The sequence below is a fragment of the Geotrypetes seraphini genome, chromosome 4 (assembly GCF_902459505.1).
Source record: "Geotrypetes seraphini chromosome 4, aGeoSer1.1, whole genome shotgun sequence".
In the NCBI taxonomy this organism is placed as follows: Eukaryota; Metazoa; Chordata; class Amphibia; order Gymnophiona; family Dermophiidae; genus Geotrypetes; species Geotrypetes seraphini.
The window spans coordinates 1393532-1416951 of NC_047087.1; the positions used below are offsets into that span (position 1 = coordinate 1393532).

Genomic DNA, 23420 nt, shown 5'->3' on the forward strand with positions numbered 1-23420 from the left:
GTGAAGAGTCTCTTTAAGGATACCATGCAATGGTAATTTAAGAAGCTCTTTGGGAGGCTCATCATAGTCTAAAGCCTATAAGGCACTGAAGCACTGAAGGCAGAGTCAGTTTCTAGTTTTACAGGTAGGTCCTTACCTAACTGCCTAATAAATTTAGTAAATGACAGTCTTTCGGTGGGAGAACTGATCTTTGGCAGAAATTTCTGAGGAGAAGGTTCTGAAGGGGTATCCATAAGCGTTGCACAGCCAGAATCTGTATTGGATTATAAATCAGAGTTATAAAAGAGGTTTGGAGATGCTTTCGATATCTCTGGTACCGATCTGAGGAAGAAGATGAAGTACGACATGAAGCTCTCTTTCATTTGGAAGTACATGATGGAGATTGATGCTTCTTAGACTTCGAACGTCAAGTGGAAGATGACAAACATTGGTGTCTCAAAGAAATGGATTGATGCACCGATGGAGAACTTGACAGTCAATGTGATGACCGACGTCTAGGAATAAAGCTGCAAGAGGATCTATGGTGACTGGATGAAGATTGATAATGTCGCCCTGCTGGAGAGCTGACTGAGGTAAAATGTGGATTCAAGGCAGTATGCTCAGACCAGGCCGGTACCAAGGGAGTCAATGCTAGTGCTTGAAGTTTCAAAAATCACCCAGCATCCTTCGGAAAAACTCATCAAGCTTTTACTGGAAAGAAAGCACCAGTACCTGTGGCTTATCTGCCAGTACTATCTGTGCTGCGGCCTGCCTCGGAGAGAGTGACCTCGATGAGGATGCATACCTCGAAGGAGAGACAAGTCATAAAAGAAAGCAACGCTGATTGGTATGCACTGAGGGACTCGATATTGGTGTGACCTACGACGCTTGCTGGGAAGCTGGCAGCTTTTTAGCCAGCTTACCTGAAGGTGCAAAATCTCCCAATACTGATGTTGGAGTCTTCGATGTCGATGGTTGCGAGGTCTTATCGATATCCATGGCATCCCCAAACAACTTCTTCTGCTGAAGTTTACAGATTTTAATCAAGAGCTTCTGCAAGGTGGAACACCGAGCACAGGTTTCCACCCGTGTTCAGGCACAAAACACTGCAAGCACCCGTTCTATATCACTTAGGATTTTGTAGATGTCAATCATATCTGCCCTACAGCCTTCTCTTTTCCAAACAGAAGAGCCCTAACCTCATTGGAACAAGGAGTTCCAACCACTTTATCATTTTGGTCACTCTTCTTTGAACCTTCTCTAGTTCTGCCATATCTTTTTTGAGGCATGGAAAGCATCATCTTCCAAAATAAGCTTGGAGTTTAAAAGAGTATAAAGATGGATCTCCAAGAGATCTCATGGTGCTTAGCTATCTCTCTCTAAGAAGGGGCATGCTACTGGGTCCTGATCCTGAGGCATGCTGGCTATGCTATGCCTAAGCTGCTACCCTTTGGGTTATGTGACAGAGCCTGAAGAGAGTTGCCAGACCCAGACTGCTAGTGTTCCAGTGGCCAGTACTCCTCCAAAACACCCAAGGAGTTCCTGCAAGCCAAGAGACATCTGTCCCACACAGACTAGTTTCAAGTTCCTTGTAGTTTTGATTTAAACGCAATATCAAGCATTTTCAATGCGTATAACAATAATAAAAATTTGGGGGAACAAATAAAATCATTTGAGACAATAAAACATACAAACCTATCCATAGTTAAAAATACATAAGGAATATAAGGATAAACTACATTTGTTTTAAAAGAAAAAAAAAAAAACCAAAATAAAAACCATTTGGGAAAGGAACAATATCAGGAAGGATATTAAAATTTTTTTTATGAAACTCTACAGAATTCCTTCGCTCCACTAGTGCACTGCAATACTCAAGAAAACAGAAGAGAGGTGGGACTGGAACCAATGAAGGTAACTCAAGAGAACAAGCGCACCCAAGTACAAATAAAAAAGCCAAAAACAGAAAACTATTACTGTTGGGGGATTCCATCATCAGAGGCGTTAACCTTGGAACACAGGGCGAGGAGACCAAAATGGTGTAATGTCTTCCAGGATCCTCAGCTACCAGGAGTTCCAGGCAAATACTGACTATAATTAAGGAAGAAACTAAGGATTTTAACACTGATGTTGTTATCCATCTGGGAACAAATGACCTGGCCAACAACTCCACACTTACAGCACTGAAAGCTTTTCGGGAGCTTGGTGAGGGCGTGAAACCTTTTGTAAAGACTTTAGCTTTTTCTGAAATACTGCCTGCATATGGAAAGGGAGAGCAAAGAGTGAAAAACACAGAGAACTTTAATAGATGGCTCAAAGCCTGGTGTCATCAAGAAGGCTTCAGGTACATAGGAGGATGGGGAAATACATGGAAGGACAAGAAGCTATATTGCACTGATGGGCTACATATTACTACAGCAGGAAAAAGAAACCTTGCAGAGAAATTTAGACAATATTTTTCTAGGCATTTAAACTAGAAGGTGGGGGTGGTGTATGTATGAAGGACAATTATAGAGACCATCCCCGGCAAAAGAAAAGATGTGATAGTAGTAAAGGCTGCAACATAAGCAATATCAGCAACTCATTTCTTAGTATTGCAACGGAAAGTGAAACGACACAAAAATCCATACGAAAAAGGACATTATCGCTGAAAAATAGCTGGAAAGCGATGACCACAAATGCTCGCAGTCTAAGCAACAAAGTTCATGATCTGCAAGCCCTGATGTTAGAGGACGATCTAGATATTGTTCCTATCACAGAGACATGGTTCAGTGAATCACATGGATGGGATGCAAACATACCGAGATATAATCTTTTTAGGAAGGACAGAGATGGTCATAAAGGTGGAGGAGTAGCTCTCTATGTAAAGATCAATATCCAAGCGATCGAAATGCAAGGGACCTGGGGAGAGGAAGAAGCGATATGGATTGCTCTGAAAAGAGAAGATGGAACTTCTATCTACGTGGGTGTAGTCTACAGACCTCCGACTCAATCGCAGCAAATTGATAAGGATCTGATTGTGGATATCCAAAAGTTTGGAAGGAAAGAGGAGGTTCTGCTGTTGGGATATTTCAACCTGCCGGATGCGGACTGGAATGTTCCGTCTGCGGAATCGGAAAGAAGAAGGGAGATTGTGGATGCCTTTCAAGAGGCTCTGCTCAGACAAATGGTGACGGAACCCACAAGGGAAAAAGCGATATTGGATCTGGTCCTCACAAATGGAGAGAGTATTTCTAATGTTCGAGTGGGTGCTCACCTGGGAAGTAGCGATCAAACGGTTTGGTTTGATATAACGGCTAAAGTGGAGAGCAGCCGCACGATACTTAAAGTCCTAGATTTCAAACTTACGGACTTTAATGCAATGGGAAAGTACCTGAAGAAAGAGCTGTTAGGATGGGAGGTCATAAGAGAAGTGGAAAGACAGTGGTCTAAGCTGAAAGGAGCGATAAAAATGGCTACGGACCTTTATGTGAAGAAAATCAATAAAAACAAGAGAAAAAGGAAGATGATATGGTTCTCCAACCTAGTGGCTGAGAACATAAAGGCGAAAGAGTTGGCGTTCATGAAATATAAAAAAACCCAAGAAGAGGAGAGCAGAAAGGACTACAGAGTGAAACTGAAAGAAGCCAAGAGAGAGATACGTTTGGCGAAGGCACAGGCGGAAGAACAAATGGCTAAAAATGTAAAAAAGGGAGATAAAATTTTTTTTCAGATATATTAGTGAAAGGAGGAAGATAAAAAATGGAATTGCTAGGCTAAAAGATGCTGGCAACAAATATGTGGAGAGTGATGAGGAGAAAGCAAATGTGCTAAACAAATTCTTCTGTTCTGTGTTCACAGAAGAAAATCCTGGAGAAGGACCGAGATTGTCTGGCAAAGTTACACGAGAAAATGGAGTAGATTCTGCGCCGTTCACGGAGGAGGGTGTTTATGAGCAACTTGAAAAACTGAAGGTGGACAAAGCGATGGGACCAGACGAGATCCATCCCAGGATACTAAGGGAGCTCAGAGAGGTTCTGGCGAGTCCTATTAAAGACTTGTTCAACAAATCTCTGGAGACGGGAGTGATTCATGGGGATTGGAGGAGAGCAGATGTGGTCCCTATTCATAAAAGTGGTCACAGGGATGAAGCAGGAAACTACAGGCCGGTGAGCCTCACTTCAGTTGTTGGAAAAATAATGGAAGTGTTGCTGAAAGAAAGGATAGTGTACTTCCATGAATCTAATGGGTTACAGGATCCGAGGCAACATGGCTTTACAAAATGTAAATCGTGCCAAACGAACCTGATTGAATTTTTTGATTGGGTGACCAGAGAGCTGGATCGAGGACATATGCTAGATGTAATTTACTTGGATTTCAGCAAAGCCTTTGATACAGTTCCTCATAGGAGGCTGTTGAACAAACTTGAAGGGCTGAAGTTAGGACCCAAAGTGGTGAACTGGGTCAGAAACTGGTTGTCAGACAGACGCCAGAGGGTGGTGGTTAATGGAAGTCGCTCGAAGGAAGGTAAGGTGACTAGTGGAGTCCCTCAGGGTTCGGTGCTGGGGCCAATCCTGTTCAATATGTTTGTGAGTGACATTGCTGAAGGGTTAGAAGGAAAAGTGTGCCTTTTTGCAGATGATACCAAGATTTGTAACAGAGTAGACACCGAAGAGGGAGTGGAAAATATGAAAAAGGATCTGCAAAAGTTAGAGGAATGGTCTAATGCCTGGCAACTAAAATTCAATGCAAAGAAATGCAGAGTAATGCATTTGGGGATTAATAATAGGAAGGAACCGTATATGCTGGGAGGAGAGAAGCTGATATGCACGGACGGGGAGAGGGACCTTGGGGTGATAGTGTCCGAAGATCTAAAGGCGAAAAAACAGTGTGACAAGGCAGTGGCTGCTGCCAGAAGGATGCTGGGCTGTATAAAGAGAGGCGTAGTCAGTAGAAGGAAGAAGGTGTTGATGCCCCTGTACAGGTCATTGGTGAGGCCCCACCTGGAGTATTGTGTTCAGTTTTGGAGACCGTATCTGGCGAAAGACGTAAGAAGACTTGAGGCGGTCCAGAGGAGGGCGACGAAAATGATAGGAGGCTTGCGCCAGAAGACGTATGAGGAGAGACTGGAAGCCCTGAATATGTATACCCTAGAGGAAAGGAGAGACAGGGGAGATATGATTCAGACGTTCAAATACTTGAAGGGTATTAACGTAGAACAAAATCTTTTCCAGAGAAAGGAAAATGGTAAAACCAGAGGACATCATTTGAGGTTATGGGGTGGTAGATTCAGGGGCAATGTTAGGAAATGCTACTTTACGGAGAGAGTAGTGGATGCCTGGAATGTGCTCCCGAGAGAGGTGGTGGAGAGTAAAACTGTGACTGAGTTCAAAGAAGCGTGGGATGAACACAGAATATTTAGAATCAGAAAATAATATTAAACAGTTACTGGGCAGACTTGCACGGTCTGTGTCTGTGTATGGCCGTTTGGTGGAGGATGGGCAGGGGAGGGCTTCAATGGCTGGGAGGGTGTAGATGGGCTGGAGTAAGTCTTAACAGAGATTTCGGCAGTTGGAACCCAAGCACAGTATCGGGTAAAGCTTTGGATTCTTGCCCAGAAATAGCTAAGAAGAAAAAAATTAAAATAAAAAAAATTTAAATTGAATCAGATTGGGCAGACTGGATGCACCATTCGGGTCTTTATCTGCCATCATCTACTATGTTACTATGGTTTTGAAAAAATATTTTTAAAAAAAGGCTTAATCTAGAAGTGAATAGGAAAATCAGAAAAGATTATCCAATCTAAGATTCATATGCATCTTTATAAAGATAGCTCTTTAGTTTGCTTTTAAATTTTTCTAAGGAGGTTTCAGCGCGCAGAAAAATTGGAAGTTTATTCCAAAGCTGGGGTCCCAAGATAGAGAAAGTTGTAGTTCTTCTAGTGTCAATTATTTTCAATGATGGAATGGTCAACAAGTACTGATCTGCTAATCTAAGGGATCTAGCTGGGGAATATGGTATTAAATATCGATATAAGAATATTGGAGTATTAGTTTCCTGAATTTTAAATGTTAGTAACGCGATTTTATATGTTATTCTGTGTGAGATCGGCAGCCAATGTGCTTCTTTTAAAAGTGGAGTGACATGATCATATTTTTTGGGGTTAGTAATAATTTTTATTGCTGTGTTTTGTATGATTTGTAACCTTCGTATTTCTTTCTGAGTTATGCCTTGATATAATGTATTGCAGTAGTCCAGCCTGGAGATTATCAAAGAGTGTATTAAGACATTAAGAGCTTTAGGTTCTAAAACTTTAGCTAAAGATCTGATGAGACGTAGTTTGTAAAAACAATTTTTAACTACGGAACTTATCTGATCATGTTATGATAGCTCGTGATCCAATAATATTCCCAATATTTTAGTCGTTGTTACTTGTTGTAATGGAAAATTGTCCCAAAAAATTTGCAATGTATATGTAATATCTTTTTTCCATGGCAGGAACATTATTGAAGATTTAGATGGATTCAGGACTAGCATATTGTCTTTTAACCATTGACTAATTTGTTTTAACTTATTATTTATGTTCGTTATCTCATTAGGGTCAGCAATATTTAATGGATGTAAAAGCTGGATGTCATCTGCGTAAGCATAAACGGAAAAACCTATGGAATGGCTTAATGTGAGAAGTGGAGCTAGAAAAATATTGAATAGAAGGGGAGACAGGATTGAACCTTGGGAAATTCCATATGAGTTTTTTTTTTTTTAAATTCAATTTTCTATACCGTTCTACCAGGGGAGCTCAGAACGGTTTATATGCATTTATTCAGGTACTCAAGCAGTTTTCCCTCTCTGTCCCTGTGGGCTCACAATCTATCTATCGTACCTGGGGCAATGGGGGGGATTAAGTAACTTGCCCGGGGTCCACAAGGAGCAGCGTGGGTTTGAACCCACAACCTCAGGATGCTGAGGCTGTAGCTTTAACCACTGCGCCACACTCTCCATCATCAAGTATAGTTACTTGATGATGTATCATTGAAAATTACTTTAGATGGACCTATCCTGAAAATATGAGTAAAACCAATTTAAAACGTGTTCTGAAATGCCAATGGCAGATAGTCTCTTAAGTAGTAAATGGTGATCAATGGTATCAAATGCTGCCGATAGATCAAGTGAAATCAAAAGAACCGATTTATGATGATCAAGGTAGTATTGAATGTTGGTTGTAAGACCTATCATTGAGTGTTCTGTTGAGTAATTGGCTCTAAAGCCAGTCTGATTGGGATGTAATGTATTAGTTTTTTTCAATGAAGTTGCTTACATGGTTGAAAACAACTTTTTCTATTAGCTTAGTAAGAAATAGTAAGTTGGCAATTGGTCGATAGTTTGATTCAGATGAGATTGATTCTTTAGGATTTTTAATTGTAGGACGGATAATTGCTTCTTTCCATTCTTTTGGTACAATCCCTGTTGTTAAACTGTTTTCAATCACAGAGCAAATGAAAGGACCAAAGAAGGAAAAGAAACGTTTTATGAAGGAGGGAGAAATTGAATGAAGGTCTGCACCTTTAATGTTGATATTTTGCAGCAATTGTTTAAGGACCTCTAAAGATGGTATTTGAAAATTGGTACATTTTGAGATTGGTAAGGCTGGAATTGGTTCCATATCTACATTATAGTTACTTTTCGAGTTAATGCTATCTCTAATTTTATCAATTTTATTTACAAAGTAATTTGCTAGGGTTTGTGCTTTTGGTTTATCTGCTAAATCTGAGTTTTCTATTCTTTTTGGAATTGTAAGATTTTTTAAAATAGTGAAAAGGGCAGAAGAGTTTTTAGTGTTTCAATCTTTTTAGAATAGAAGGATGTTTTTGCTAAATTTATTTTGGTTTTATAATATGATAATTGTTCTTTGTATTTTTTAAAATTCTCTTGTGATTTGTTTCTTCTCCATTTCCGTTCTAATGCCCTGAGTTGTTTTTTAATTAGGTTGAGTTCTCCTGTATACCAAGGGTTCCTTCTTTTCTTATGGTTAATGATTTTTGTACATAATGGGGCTAATTTTCCCATTAAATCCTCCGTGGCAGTGGACCAGGCTTTAATTTGTTCATTGATTGATAAGAGACAGAAGTTTTCTATCTTTAGGTTGAATGATGCGATAATTGAAGAAAGTTCAATTTTATTGTAATCACGAAAGGTGATTAATTTAGAGCAGTAGTTATACCTAACAGTTTTGAAGAGAAAGTTCAAGGTGATTAATGAATGGTCTGACCATGGGACAGAAGTAATGTTAAAGTTAGAAACGGCTTTGTTCAGGGATGTAGAGGTGAAGATTGTATCTAAGGTATGGCCAGCAGAGTGAGTTGGTACATTGATCAGAGAAATAAGATTTAAATTAGAAATTAGTTTTAAAAATTCTTCTGTAAAAGGATTAGATATGTCTTCTAAATGTTGGGCAGCAATCCTGCATCATGCCAGAACTCCAGCTGACGAGTGCATACCTCTGCACTGAAGTTTGGGCATCACTCCAGAAGGCACACATTGCTTGAGAGAGGTTGTATCAGTTTTTCTCGGTGTGGGCAGGCATATGGGATCTCTTAGGGACAGAAGATGATAGTGGATGTTGCAGATGAGCAAACTGATGGGCTATTTAGCCTTTAGCAGAATGTTCTATATGGTTTTTGTCAAGTGCTGTCCCATGCAGGAACATAAGAACTGCCATACTGGGACAGACCAAAGGTCCATCAAGCCCAGTATTTTGTTACCAACATTGGCCAACCTAGGTCCCAAGTACCTAGGCTAGATCTGAAATAGTAAAACCTAACCCTGCTTTTTCCTAGTATCCATGCTTCACTTTCTACGGTTTTGAGGGACCACATTATATGGTTGGAACCATAAGAGACTTTGTTTTGTTATTTACAAATTCACGGTTCATGGTGATTTTCAGGAACCATACCTCCACAAATAGCAAAAAAACACTGTATTACAGATCAAGCAATGACTTCCATAGTCAATCCTGATCTATATGAAAGAATGTACTAGCCTCCATTGAGAATCCTTACCTGTAGAAAAGGGTCACTGATCCCAGACACATCGTGCTCTGGAGAGTACCCAGACATGATGAGATTCTTCAAAATACGAACTAGCTGAGGAACAAGCTGCAGAAAGAAATAATTAGTAAGTTAGAATCTGTCATCCATGAGGCCCTTTCATTAACCAACATGCACCTGGATTTTTACAACAGAACTACATACATCTGACCTTCTATCTCCACAAAAAAAGAGATTAACACCTTCTTCCAAGGAACATGTCCTGCTGACATTGTAAGTAGAGAATGACACGGGGAAAAAATCTGTCCCCATCACCGCCCCGTCCCCGGCCCACCATCCTCTGCACCGCCCCGTCACTGCCATTCCCTTCACCGCCCCGTCAACGTCATCCCTTTCACCGCCCCGTCACCGTCACCGCCACTTCCATCCCATTCACCGCCCCGTCACCATCCCCGCTGCATCCATATAAGCCTTAGTACTGTAATATTTAGCTTATTCCTTTCTTATAAATCAAAGTTCCTGCTGCTGAACTAGAGAAAGAGATGTTCAGCTGGCAGGGCTTTGTTTATAAATTTTTATTAACACAACTAATATACTACTTTATCCTAAAGCAAAAAATAAATAAATAGAATTTTTTTTTCTACCTTTGTTGTCTGGTTTCTGCTTTCCACATCTTCTCATTCAATTCCTTCCATCCACTGTGTGTCTTCTCTCTGCGTCTTCCATTTGCTGTTACTGTGCCTCTCCCTTCACCCCCCCCCCAATTGGTCTAGCACCCATCTTCTTCCCTCCACTCCCCCATAGTCTGGCATCTGTCTTCTTCCCACTCTGTCTTCCACATTTCCCTTCAGGGTCTGTTCCTCTCCAACCTCCTTCAATGTCTGTCCTATTCCTTTCCACCACCACCCTTCCCTCCCTCCTTTACCATCTGTTCCTTTCTACCACCCTTCAGCTCCTCTCGCGTGGCCTATCTATCTACCTTCCTCCCTCTTATTTTCATGGCACGTTACAATGTAATTTGTGCAAGCCACTGGAGCCTGCGAGCTTGGTCCCTGTCCCATCCCCACAAACCATCTCGCTTCTGTGCTCCTATTTTCCCCATTTGTAATATCTCCCCTATGTATCTGCCATTGCCCCCCCCTGTGTCCATATACCATCCCCATGGCATGTCCCCTTTATGTCTCTGTCCCTATGCCCCATGCACATAATTTCCCCTCTTTCTGTTACCTTCCTGTGTCCAGATTTCCCCTATCTTCCTCTTCCATACCAGTGTGTCTCTTCTTTTCAACCCTATCTAGCTTTTTTCCCTCTTTCTTCCTCCCTCCCCTGCTTCTAGCATCTGGCTCACCTGCCTGTCCTTCCCTTTGTTTCCTGCTGTGGGTTTTTCTTTCCGTCTTCATCCCCTTGGCCCAGAATCCTTTTCCCTTTCACTCCCTCCTTCCAGTTTAAGCCGGGAACACGGGCGATCGCACAGTCCCCGCAGCCCCCACCCGCCTGCCTAATCGATCCTAGTGTTTAGCCAGCTCACTCCCTTCTCCTCACCTTAGTTTGTAGGTTTTCTTTTTCGGTAACCTGCACGCTTTCCCAAAGAGCTGCGCATGCGCGGCTGCTCAGTGTTCAATCTTCTGCTCTGCTGCAACTTCCTGTTTCCGGTTGCGTCAGAGCAGAAGATCGAAACTGAGCAGCAGCGGGTGCGTGGCTCTTTGATAGCGTGCGGGTCGCCGAAAAAGAAAACCTACAAACTAAGGTGAGAAGAAGGGAGAGAGCTAGCTAAACACTAGGATCGATTGGGCAGGCGGGTGGTGGCTGCGGGGACCGCGCGATCCTTTTGCCTCTCTGCGGGGACAAGACCATTCACCGCTCCACGGGGCGGTGAATGGCCTTGTCCCCGTCTCCGCAGCGACTGCTAGTTTTCGTTCCCTGTTTTGGCGGGTTACCCGTGGCTAAACGCGGTGGCCGCGGGTAAACCGCCACCGTGTCATTCTCTAATTGTAAGCATATCCCATATCCCATATTAGCGAATGGTTATATTACAGAGAAAATGCTGGAGAATTTATATTGCTTTTTCCTGAAACAGCAACTTGTTCTTCTAATTTCTCAGATAAGAATCTCTATGCAGTACTTCCCTGAAATTCACGGGGGTTCTGTTCCAGGAACACCCATGAATTTTATAAAACTGCAAATGCGGTTTTGAGTGTAAAAAGGCAGGAGAGGGCAGCTGGGGTGCTGGAAGGTGCAGTAAATCATACCCGGTATGCTCGAGGGGGGGGAAGGGGAGTAGCGGAAGAGGAATCGGCTGTGCAGAAGGCTGATTGGCTGACCAGGGGGTGAGAGGAGGAGGAATCAGCTGTGCAGAAGGCTGATTCGCGGACTCATTCCCTGTATTTTCTGAACGGAAGAGGCAGTCAGAAAATACCGCAAACAACAGTCCACGATTTGCGAACCGCGAATTCACAGGGGAACACTGTACTGCAGAAGTACGCTATATCTCTTACTGGGAAAACTGAGCAAGCAGGATTATTATAGATCTCTACACTAAAATCTCTACACTGGCAGAAAACTGAATCTCAGCTACCATACACAAAACAAGGGACCAAAAATTAGAAACAGAACTATAAAGAATACAAATTCAATTTGAAACCTCAAGAAGTCTGAAACTGTATGCAGTGCAACACTAGACTCATCATCTTAAACTGACCATAATACAAAAATGCACATTTCCACTAAATAAATTCAAAATAAGGACATATTTATTAATACCTGTTAATTTGTTTTCCTTAAATTCTGCTAGACCACTCCAGACAATAGGCTGTGCCCCACTACCAGCAGATGGAGGTAGAAATTCTGAACCGTTCAAAGACATCACCAATAGGGCTAGTGCAGGCTTCAATCCTTTCATATTCTCTTACTGAAGCAGCCAAATGACAAAACTAGGGTTACCAGATGACCGGGTTTCCCTGGACATGTCCTCTTTTTGAGGACTCCATTGGGTGTCCAGGCGACTTTTGTCCATTTTTCATTTTGTCCAGGTGTCTACATGGTCTGCTGAAGGCAGCATCTGTCAGCTGAAAACGCTGCTTTTGGCAGCCCTGAAGCTTCGTCTCTGGGGACAAGAAGTCCACGCTAAGGGAAAGCTTCTGGGGACACCGAAGGCAGCGCATTCAGCTGACTGCTGCTTCCGGTGGCCCGAAGATTGGAAGTGGCAGCCTGCCCTGGAGAAGAGAGGAGAGGTACTCATCCTATGGGGGAACTACTGCTACTATTTATTATTTCTATAGCACTAAAGGCATACGCAGCGCTGTACATTTTAACATACACTAGACAGTCCCTGCTCAGAAGAGCTTACAATCTTGCACCCGATTTGGGGGGGGAAGGAGAGATAAAGGAGGAAGCCAAATTGAGAGAGAGGAAGGAAAAAGGAAGCCCAGGGAAAGGAAGGGAAAGGAGAGGGATGCCAGACCAAGGTTTGAGGGAGGGAAGGTAAGCAGAGGAGAGAGATTCCAAACCACAGGGGGGAAGGAGAGAGAGATGAAAGACCACAGAGTAAGGGATGGAAAAGAGAAAGGTGCTAATAGAGATATGCCGGACCATGGGGGAGAGGGGAGGGATGGAGAGGAGATAAATGCCAGAGCATGGGTTGGGGGAAGAGATAGAAGGGAAGGAAATAGAGATGCCAGACCATGGGATGGAATGGGGTGGACTGGGAGAGAAGTAAGGGAAGGAGACTTAAGATAATAGACCTGGGGAGAGGAAAGGAGAAGAGAGAGATGCTAAATCACTGAGGGAGGAAGAAGGGAGGGAGAGATGGAAGAGGAGACCTGTGTAGAATGCAGAGCAGAAACAGGTTCAGAATTATAATCTAAATCTATTGGAATTTGAATACTGTGCACTGATGTTTGAAAGTACAACCCTCTGACTTCAGACCATGAAACTTCAATCCAGAGACTCGTTTGATATAAACTGGAATAATGCAATACAATTTAAAAAAACATCCTAAAAAGGATGTAGTGGCCTCCTCTTCCCCTACAGCCACTTCCAAACCTATGGGTTCCTTTAGAACAGGGGTAGGGAACTCTGGTCCTCGAGAGCTGTATTCCAGTCGAGTTTTCAGGATTTCCCCAATGAATATGCATGAGAGCTATTTGCATGCACTGCTTTCAATGCATATTCAATGGGGAAATTCTGAAAACCCGACTGGAATACAGCTCTTGAGGACTGGAGTTCCCTACCCCTGCTTTAGAATATAAAAGGAGATGGAGTAAAGGGTGTTGTGGATAATGTCAATTAAAAAATAAGAAAAAGACGAGTAGGGAAAGATACTCAAGGTAATTGTATGAGCATCCTGAAAAGTACTGTATAAACATTGATGGTACAGTGGGAGGATAAAGCAGTAAAGCATCCATAGCATTTTCCAACTTTCCACTTCACTGGTTAATATGGAGAAAGGGATTTTTAAAACACGGAAGAGAATCTAACTTAATAGGATCTTCACCCATGTTAGATTCCCGCAATAGACCTTATAATATAGAACAGATACATGTTTTTCATACTGAAACCTCCAAATAGGAAAAAACACCTTACAGGCTCTACACCCATGGTGGATTCCTGAAGTAGTATGGAAAGGTGGATGCAATGTGGATCGATGCCTCAATAGAAAACTGGATTCAGTACCTTTTAGCCCCAAATTGCTATGCTTAGGTAGGCCTGGAAGAAAATAGCCTCTAGAAGCAGATCAAAAAGACTGAACTGGTTTCTGAGACATAGATGAAGCCTCATGGAATCCCGATGAAAAACCATTGATGTCAATGTAGAATTTTGATGCGAAGAAGGGCGATGATGCTTCGATAATGATCAAGGTCCCAGGAGGAAGATCACCATCAATGGTAACAAAACGCTGATGTCTTTTTGGACCCACATTGATGCCATCTGTGAAAAAACATCAAATTCCCTTCTTATGTGAGTCTGCACAGTGGAGTCCATAAAAAACAAAGTTCAAAGACTGTTGGAAATTAAGAAACTAGAGCTGGAATTCTGTGCCATGGCTAAGGCAAGTTCAAATTTTTGATAAAAAGCTTTTGGAGCCCAATGAATACCTTCGCTACATCGATGCAGAGCCTCGATATGAAGAGCATTGGTGTTTGGTGATCAATGTTCCAATGAAGAGAATCGTCGACGGCGTCAATACCTTATGAAAGCAGGACGACTCTCCGAGGACGAGTGTCATTGTCAACTTGAGGAACATCATAGAAACATAGAAACATAGAAATAGACGGCAGATAAGGGCCACAGCCCATCTAGTCTGCCCACCCTAATGACCCTCCCCTACCTTTCTCTGTGAATAGATCCCACGTGTCTATCCCATTTGGCCTTAAAATCAGGCACGCTGCTGGCCTCAATCACCTGTAGTGGAAGACTGTTCCAGCGATCAACCACTCTTTCAGTGAAAAAGAATTTCCTGGTGTCACCTCGTAGTTTCCCGCCCCTGATTTTCAACGGATGCCCTCTTGTTGTCGTGGGACCCTTGAAAAAGAAGATATCTTCCTCCGCCTCGATGCGGCCCGTAAGATACTTGAACGTCTCGATCATGTCTCCCCTCTCTCTGCGCTCCTCGAGCGAGTATAGCTGTAATTTGTCAAGCCGTTCTTCATATGGAAGATCCTTGAGTCCCGAGACCATCCGGGTGGCCATTCTCTGCACCGACTCCAGTCTCAGCACATCCTTGCGATAATGTGGCCTCCAAAATTGCACACAGTATTCCAGGTGGGGCCTCACCATGGATCTATACAATGGCATAATGACTTCCCTCTTACGGCTGACGAAACCCCTTCGTATGCAACCCATTATTTGTCTTGCCTTGGATGAAGCCTGCTCCACTTGATTGGCAGACTTCATGTCCTCACTGACGATCACCCCCAAGTCTCGTTCTGCTACCGTTTTTGCTAGGATCTCGCCATTAAGGGTATAAGACTTGCATGGATTTTGGCTGCCCAGGTGCATAATTTTGCATTTTTTGGCATTGAAGTTGAGTTGCCATGTCCTAGACCAGCGCTCCAGCAGGAGTAGGTCGTGCATCATGTTGTCGGGCACTGAATCTTTGTCTGTTGTGCATTTGCCCACTACATTACTTAGTTTGGCGTCATCGGCGAATAATGTTATTTTACCTCGAAGCCCTTCTGCCAAGTCCCTTATAAAGATGTTGAATAGGATTGGGCCCAAGACTGAGCCCTGTGGCACTCCACTGATCAGAGCAATTTGTATGAACAGAGGCTGAAGTGGAACTGAAGAATATAAAGGAGAGAACGATAATATCACTTCGGTACCACTCCGATGAAAAGGAACATCCCCTCAAACTGCAGCTGATGTGATGCTCTGTCAAAAGTAAGCAGGTCATAGTAGATGTAACCGATTTGAAGCAATGTACATAAAGTCATTGACCCTGGAACAAATATCCTGCACAGATACAGAGACTGAGTGGATATCAATGGTGCTGCAGGGTGTTGAGGGGTGGGAGACCTCAAAGAAGATGCTCGCCCAGTAGGCGACACAACCTGCATAGGAGGAGGACACCGGTGTCGATGTGGAGATATTCCTCGACGATGTACACCCATATCCTTGGATCCAGAATCAGTACTATTGAAGAATATTGATATCATGGGTGTGCCCAGCTACTATTAATAATTAAAACTGGAAAATAAAAGCATGCAAGGTGATACAAGGAGATTAGCTTTGAAATTATTTGGGGTAAATGAATGTGGAACTGTCTGTAAAAGGTTATTTTAAATTGGCTATGATAGAATCAAACTAAATGAAAATATTAAAGTTTATAGTCCAAAGTTAGAAAGGAGAAAAGACATGCCGACAAAGGAAAAGCTTATGTTAAGAACTGACAGATTAATAAGATCCCATTGTAAGGTAAGCAGATTTACGGAAATGGAAAGGGCTGGGTATAGGGTTTCCCAGAAGAACAGGATGCAGGCCTTTTCAAAGAGGCCTTTACAGATACCTTAGAAAGGAAATCTGTTCCTTATAGATTAAAAAACACAAAGCTAATTAGGAAAGTTCATACCGAAGTTAGGATGTCTGCTTCCATAGATTAGAATGTACATCACACTTAGGAAGGTTAAGTAAAGGCCACAAGAATAGAGAAAGTGAAATACTGCCACCTGCTGGGTTTAAAAATTGGGCTTAGCATTGGCAAATTTTGGATTTGACGTAAGGTATTCAAGGAAGTCACGTGATCAACTGTGCCACTGTATTCTAAAGTATGGTAATTATTACAAATGATGTCACATATGGTATAAATCTGTTTGACTTTGATTTCGCCCTTTGGAGAGCATAGAAATTTTGATGACATGTATTGGCGCTCCCCAGACATGGAAAGCATTAATAAACACATTTGATTATTACACAGCTTTTTCTCATATCTGTTATTTGAATTCACAGAACGGAGTCTCTAGCCCAGTAATGTGGGAGAGAGAATCCATTCTGGCAATTCTTTTGGCCCCACTGTTCAAGTCTCCCAGCCTGGCTTGAACAGTACTATCAGTGCAAACAACGCAGTACTGCAGAAAAAACTGCTACTGCATTAAGGTTCGATGATCATTTATGCTACGATTCAAAAAGAAACTAGAGAAGGTACCGTTTTGGATATGCTACACCTAGCATAGATCAGTAACGATGCAGATCGATGCATGAAGAAGAGGCACCAATATCGCAGGCATCGATAGCATAGAGCCTGAAAGGGCAATGCACTTCAAAACGACAATCTGCATCGATGTTCATCGACGAAGAGGAGACACCATGACCATGTAACATCAAGTGGTATCGAAGGTGCCACAGGCATCGAAGCATGAGTACCTGAAAGGTGATACACTTCAGAAAAGACAACCTGTATCACCCAGAAAGCCATGCATCAAATGGACTCGATGTTTAATTGTTAGGGCACTGCCCACTGCGATGCATCTGCGTCGACGTGTTTGAAACATCGATTACAGAAAGGCATGAATCAAATAGACTCAATGCTAATATGCCACTGATGCAAGTAGATAGAGGTATCAATGTCTACCAGTACCGGCAAGTCCCAGTCGCTGGAAGTCTGACTCCAGACCTATAAGTTGAAATAAAGAAAAAAAGAAAAGAAAAACTTTGACATTAATCAATAGTGTTTATCTTCTTCTGATCTATAGCCACAGAGTCAGATATAGTTGGAGAGGGTGCTGAGGCAGAGTAGAAACAAGGCCGAAAATCCATCAAGGTTTACAGTTAGGAAGGATGGAATTTGTGTGAAGGCCGCTAAACATTGAAAGAAGTTTGAAGAAAATCTAAAATTTCTTTTCCTTTCTACTTTTCTTCTTTGCTTGTTTTTCAAAAGAAAAGTAAAAACAGAAAAAAAGAAACTTGAAATACTTCGAAAGATTATTAAAAAAATATAAACGGGACAGCGACTCAACGGAGAAACAAGAGATGCGTCTTATCTCCACAGAAAATGAAAAACTAGCAACCTCTCGAGCTGGCGTAGGGTGGGAAGGCACTCGCGCATGCGCAGTGTGGGCATTACATTACATTTCATTAGTGATTTTTATTCCGCCATTACCTTACAGTTCAAGGCAGATTACAGAAGAGGATTTCTGGACATGTCCAGAGGTGTTAAGAGTAGAGCAGGTTACTTCAGAGGATTGAAATGTTTCATATGGTGTTAGTCAGTCTTCATGGATTTTTTTTTTTTTTAAGTTTTGTAGTCTGGGGTCACAATTAGTAGATTGGAGAGTTGGTTACCTAGTTTTGCTGCCTGTGTGTCTAGAAGACCATCATACAGTTTTTTCCATTTGATGTCTCTGATTGGAGGGAATGTGAATGGTGTCTGAGTTCTCCTGTGTCTGGTTGTGGTAGTTTTGATTAGGCGGTTGTTCAATTAGGCTGGGCTGTCACCATTTATGGATTTATATAATCAAAAGTATAATTTAAATAGTATTCTTGCTTGAATTGGGAGCCAGTGTGAGTCGAGGTATGCCTCGGTGATGTGGTCATGTTTTCTTAGTGAATAGATTAGTCTCAGGGCTGTGTTTTGTACTGTTTGTAAGTTGTTTTATCATTGTTGCGGGGCACTGGAGATATAGGATGTTGGAGTAGTCAAGGAGACCTAGGACTAGGGACTGGACCATGAGCTGGAATTGTTTTCTGTCAAATAATTTTTTGAACTCGCCTTAGGTTTCTCATGACCACGAATGATTTCTGTATTGTTTTGTTGATTTGTGGTTGCATGGTGCAGCATCTGTCTATTGTCATTCCCAGAAGTTTTAGAGTGGGTTGAATGGGGTATGTGATTGAGTTTATTACTAGGTTTGTTATGGTTGGGGTTTTATTTTTTCGAGAAGTATGAATTTTGTTTTGTCTGGGTTCGGTTTTAGTTTGTGGTCTTTCATCCATGTTGCCACTGTTTCTAGAGTTCTGTGCAGTGTGTTTGTCATGGTGGGTGTTGGCTGATCAAAAGGCAGGAGAATGGTGATGTCGTCTGCATAGCTATAAAAGGTTAAGCCTATTTTGTCTAGGCAGGTGCCGAAGGATGCAATGTAAAGATTAAAGAGTGTTGGGGATAATGGCGATCCTTGGAGTATGCCACAGGACCAAGGTTCTGATTTTTCTTTGTTTGTCTTTACTCTGTAGGTCCTGAATTGTAGGAATCCTTGAAACCATGTGTGTACTTTGCCTGTGATTCTTACTGTATCTAGTATTTGTAGCAGGATGTCGCGGTCTACCAGGTCAAATGCTGCGTGAGATCTAGTTAAATAATCAGCATTTTTTTGCCTGTGCTGAGATGTTGTCTAGCTGTGTCCAAAAGGGAGCCTAGTAGTGTCTCAGTGCTGAAGTTGGTTCTGAATCCAGACTGTGTAGGGTGGAGCAAATTGTGGTTTTCTAGGTAGTTGGTGAGTAGTTTAGCTACGAGGCCTTCCATTAGCTTGACATATAGTGGAATTGAGGCTATGGATCTGTAGTTGGATGGTTGATCTGTTGCTCCTTTTGGGTCTTTTAAGATCGGGGTGACGATGATTTCAGAGAGATCTTGTGGGAAAAGGCCATCTGTGAGCATGGTTTGTATCCATTGCATGAGGAGAGTGCGGAATTTTAGGCTGGAGGTTTTTAATAGGTATAGAGGGCATTGGTTGAGGTCGCAAGCTGCGTGGCTGTATTTTTTATATAGTTTGTTAAGGTCGGACCATTGTACTGTGGAGAAGTTGGACCAGGTTCTATCCGCTGCAGCTGATTCTTTTTCGGGGGAGGGGGGGCATTGTGATCTCTTCTAGGTGAGTTGGGGTTCTTGCAAAGTTTGTCCTGGCAGTCTAAAAGCCTGTTAAAGCTGAAAGTGATACTACACTTTTCACTGTCCGTACTGGGGCTCCGTGAATGACATCACCCACATGTGTAAATATGCTGCCTGCTTCTCTAAGGATACTACTTCTCTAAGTAATAATTTTTTTCTCTTTCTATAAAAATTGGCTGCCTGATGGGGTACAAAACTATCATTCCCCTCTGCAAAAGGTATATCCCGCGTAGGAAAACTAGGAACTTCCCTCCCCTTTAGAACCACAGAACTCTGGAACAACCTCACATCCCCGCTCAGAATTTCAAACTCCCTCCAATCCTTCCGCAAACACCTGAAAACTTGGCTCTTTTCAAAAATCTAACACCTCCCGCTCTTTGGTACCCTGTCCCTCTTTATCTTCCTAGTTCCTTTCCTATAACCCTTCATTGTAGCTCCTTTTCAACTTAACCCTGTAAACCGTGCCGAGCTCTACGCTTGTGGAGATGGCGCGGTATACAAACCTAAGGTTTAGTTTAGTTTAGTATATATTGACATTTTTTATGATTGACAGTATACTGTTCTGGGGACAAGGGGTAGAACAAAATTTTCAGAAACCATTAGAACTGCAGCCCCAGGTTTCCTGTAGCAGATTTTTCAAGACTGTGGTAATTGAGTGGTACAATTTGCATACATTTTGAATATATTTGCGCTTTTTGTATTCTTTTTAATAAAAGTAATTTTCTGATATTTCTTCTCTTTTTGGTTCTTTTTCTTTTATTTCTTTATTCAATTTTCTATACTGTTCTCCCAGGAGAACTCAGAGTTTATTCAGGTACTCAAGCATTTTTTCCCGTCTATCCCGGTGGGCTCACAATCTATCTAATGTACCTGGGGCAATAGGGGGGATTAAGTGACTTGTCCAGGGTTATAAGGAATAGCGTGGATTTGAACCCACAACCCCAGGTTGCTGAGGCTGTAGCTTTAACCACTGCGCCACACTCTCCCCCAGGGCCGGGGATGTGGAATTTTTTATTTAGCTCATGCATTTTCATTTGTAACTCAAGATTATATTCAGGTATAGTAGGTATTTTTCTGCCCTTGAAAGGCTTAAAATCTGTACCTGAATTAATGGAGGGTTAAGTGACTTATCCAAGATCATAAGGATTTGCAGTGGAACTTGAACCAGGCTTCTTTGGTTCTCAATCTGTTGTTCTAACCACCAGGCTCTTACTCCTTAGAGGAGGAAAATAGATACGGGAGATAGAATTATTATGAATAACAGCATGCAGGAATATGAGGAGACAAATCAGGGAGCAAAGAACAGAAGACCCTGCATTGTGGAGTGGCTTCTGGGATCAATAGAACAAAGAATGATCCTCTACCTTAAAGCCCCTCTAATCCCCTCATTCTGGTTCGACAGACACTCTTCCTGAATCTGTGGGTAGTCAACCTCTCCTCACGAGAACTCTTGTAGGGAGCTTCATTTGCATTCTTTTTGCTCATCCTCCCTTTCCTCTGGTCTATCCTTACAACTCTTCAGTTGTCTACCTACAAACAAAACAGTAGGAGTTTGTCTTTTCTGCTCGTGTTTCTTTTTTTTTGGTGGCGATCATCTCCGCCTGGAGTGTCGAACTTCAGGCTTTGTCCTGCAGAGATCCTTTTCTCAGGATTACAGATTCAGGTGTTAACTTATGCACTGTCTCATCTTTCCAAAAGTGATTTCCAGCTTCCACATTAACCAGGAAGTACACTTGCCTGCCTTCACACCCTCTGGTTCAAGAAAGCATGATCAGGTGTTAAAATCATTGGATATGCACAGGCTCTTACTATAGTATCTAGAAGTTAAGAATTAATTTTAATTGTTGGGTCATCTATTTGTGCTGGTTGGAGCAGCCGTAAAGTCAGCCAGCATCAAAAGCAGCAATTTCAAGGTGGATTTGTATGGCTTTTTTTCCCCCCTATATCAGAAGTAGAAAGTGTCCACCCATATTTGAGAGGGTGCATTCAACGAAATGTATTGTTTCCTTGTGGGCTGAATCCTCTGCGGTTTCCCCAAAAGAGATATGTAGAGTCTTAGCTTGTTCTTCTCTGCATATGTTCACGAAGTTTTACAGAGTGGTTGTGGTGGCCAAACAGGGCTCTGCATCTGGATCTTCGATTATGACGCCAGGCTCATCTGTCCCACTAAGCTTGAGGGACTGCTATGTTACGTCCCACAGGTTCAGGAATAGTGTTTGTCATACTAGAAGGAAAGATTACGTTCTTACATCAATAATCTTCTTTCTAGAACACACACACACTATTCCTGAAGCTCTAACAGCTGTGAATTCACCTGCTTCCTGCCTCCATAAGACCTGACAATTCAGACATCTTGTTTCCTCAGTCCAATCTTCACAAGCATAGAGACCGCGACTACAGCATTGAAGTATTTAGGGGGCATCTATACAAATCTTCCACACTTTTTGCATAGGTTGCATGTGGTCCTTTTAAGAGGTATATGTTTTTTCACACTTTCTCTTTCCCTCCATCTTATTTCTTCTTAACACTTACCTTTGGTTCCTCGATAGTGCCATTAAAGATGTTTAAGATTTTACTAAAGCATCTGAAATAGAAGTCTGGGAACATTTATGTTTGATTCATTATCATAATCCAGGTACTAATATCTTATATACAATCCATTGGCCTTAACAAGATGTTGATACATATTCATTATCAATATAAAAGTTTCTTGTTTGACTCTTGAACCGATGTCGTTTTGCATAATTCAAAGTTGATTATTTCACTTTGGTCTCATTGTATTTTAAATTTTCTGAGTTTTGTAATAAATTCTTTGAAATTTTAAAAATCCTTTATATTTATTTATTTTTTTTACTATTTAGATTTTGTGATAATGTTTTATGAAAGCGATATTGGATCTGGTCTTCACAAATGGAAAGAGTACCGTATTTTCGCGGATATAACGCGCACCCGTGTAAAACGCGCACACGGGTATAGCGCGCAGAAACCACACTTGTATGTACGGAAACTTTTGTATACAGCGCTCATGGGTATACCGCGCATGCTGCCCGACTCTCCTCTGGCCACCCCGACTCTCCTTTCGCTCTCCCCGACTCTCCTCTGGCCACCCCGACTCTCCTTTCGCCCTCCCCGACTCTCCTCTGGTTGCCCCGACTCAGCGTTCACCCGCCCTGACTTTCCGTGCACTGCCCCGCCTCTCCGTGCGCTGTCCCGACTCTCCGTTCACCTGCCATGACTTTCCGTGCACTGCCCCGCCTCTCCGTGCGCTGTCCCGACCCGGAGTTTTCTCAGCAGAATTTCCCAGACCACCTCTTCCTCTCAACACATTGACACGCTAGTGGGTTTATTTTATAGCTTTTTCACTCCCTTCGGTCTGCCTGTCCCCCTTGAAGGTCTGCCTGTCCCCCTTGAAGTCCTGTCCCCCCTTGAAGGTCTGCCTGTCCCCCTTGAAGGTCTGCCTGTCCCCCCTTGAAGTCCTGTCCCCCCTTGAAGGTCTGTCCCCATCCTGAAAGCCTGATGCCCCCCCTCGACGTCCGATTCTTCTCCCCCCTCGGCAGGACCACTCGCACCCCCACCCCGAAGGACCGCCGACTCCCCGACAATATCGGGCCAGGAGGGAGCCCAAATCCTCCTGGCCACGGCGACCCCCTAACCCCACCCCGCACTACATTACGGGCAGGAGGGATCCCAGGCCCTCCTGCCCTCGACGCAAACCCCCCTCCCCCCCAACGACCGCCCCCCCAAGAACCTCCGACCGCCCCCCCAGCCGACCCGCGATCCCCCTGGCGACCCCCACGACCCCCCCACCCCCCTTCCCCGTCGGGTTGGGCCCATGTGCCTCAGGCCGCGCCCCCAGGTGGGACCTAAGGCTCCAGGGCCTATTCTGATTGGCCCACGCGCCTTAGGCCCCACCAGTAGGCGGAGCTTTAGGATGGATGGGCCAATCCGGCCTCATTCCTTCGTTGGCTGCCTGCCGGACAGGTGGGTTTGGCTCCCGTCTGTCCGGCCAACTACCAAAGGTACGGGGAAGGGGGGTGGGGGGGTCGTGGGGGTCGCCAGGGGGATCGCGGGTCGGCTGGGGGGGCGGTCGGAGGTTCTTG

The 23420-nt window shown here is 43.1% G+C and overlaps 1 protein-coding gene across 6 annotated transcripts in view; it reads right to left on the reverse strand.

Annotated features, from left to right (window-relative positions):
* AP1G1 (adaptor related protein complex 1 subunit gamma 1) overlaps positions 1-23420 on the reverse strand; it is a 584387-nt gene that overhangs the window by 356442 nt on the left and 204525 nt on the right. For all 6 annotated transcript variants that reach the window (XM_033942090.1, XM_033942089.1, XM_033942091.1 and 3 more), the window contains one exon: positions 9015-9110. In XM_033942090.1, coding sequence (XP_033797981.1) covers positions 9015-9110 — 96 coding nt within the window. The remainder of the gene's footprint in view (positions 1-9014; positions 9111-23420) is intronic.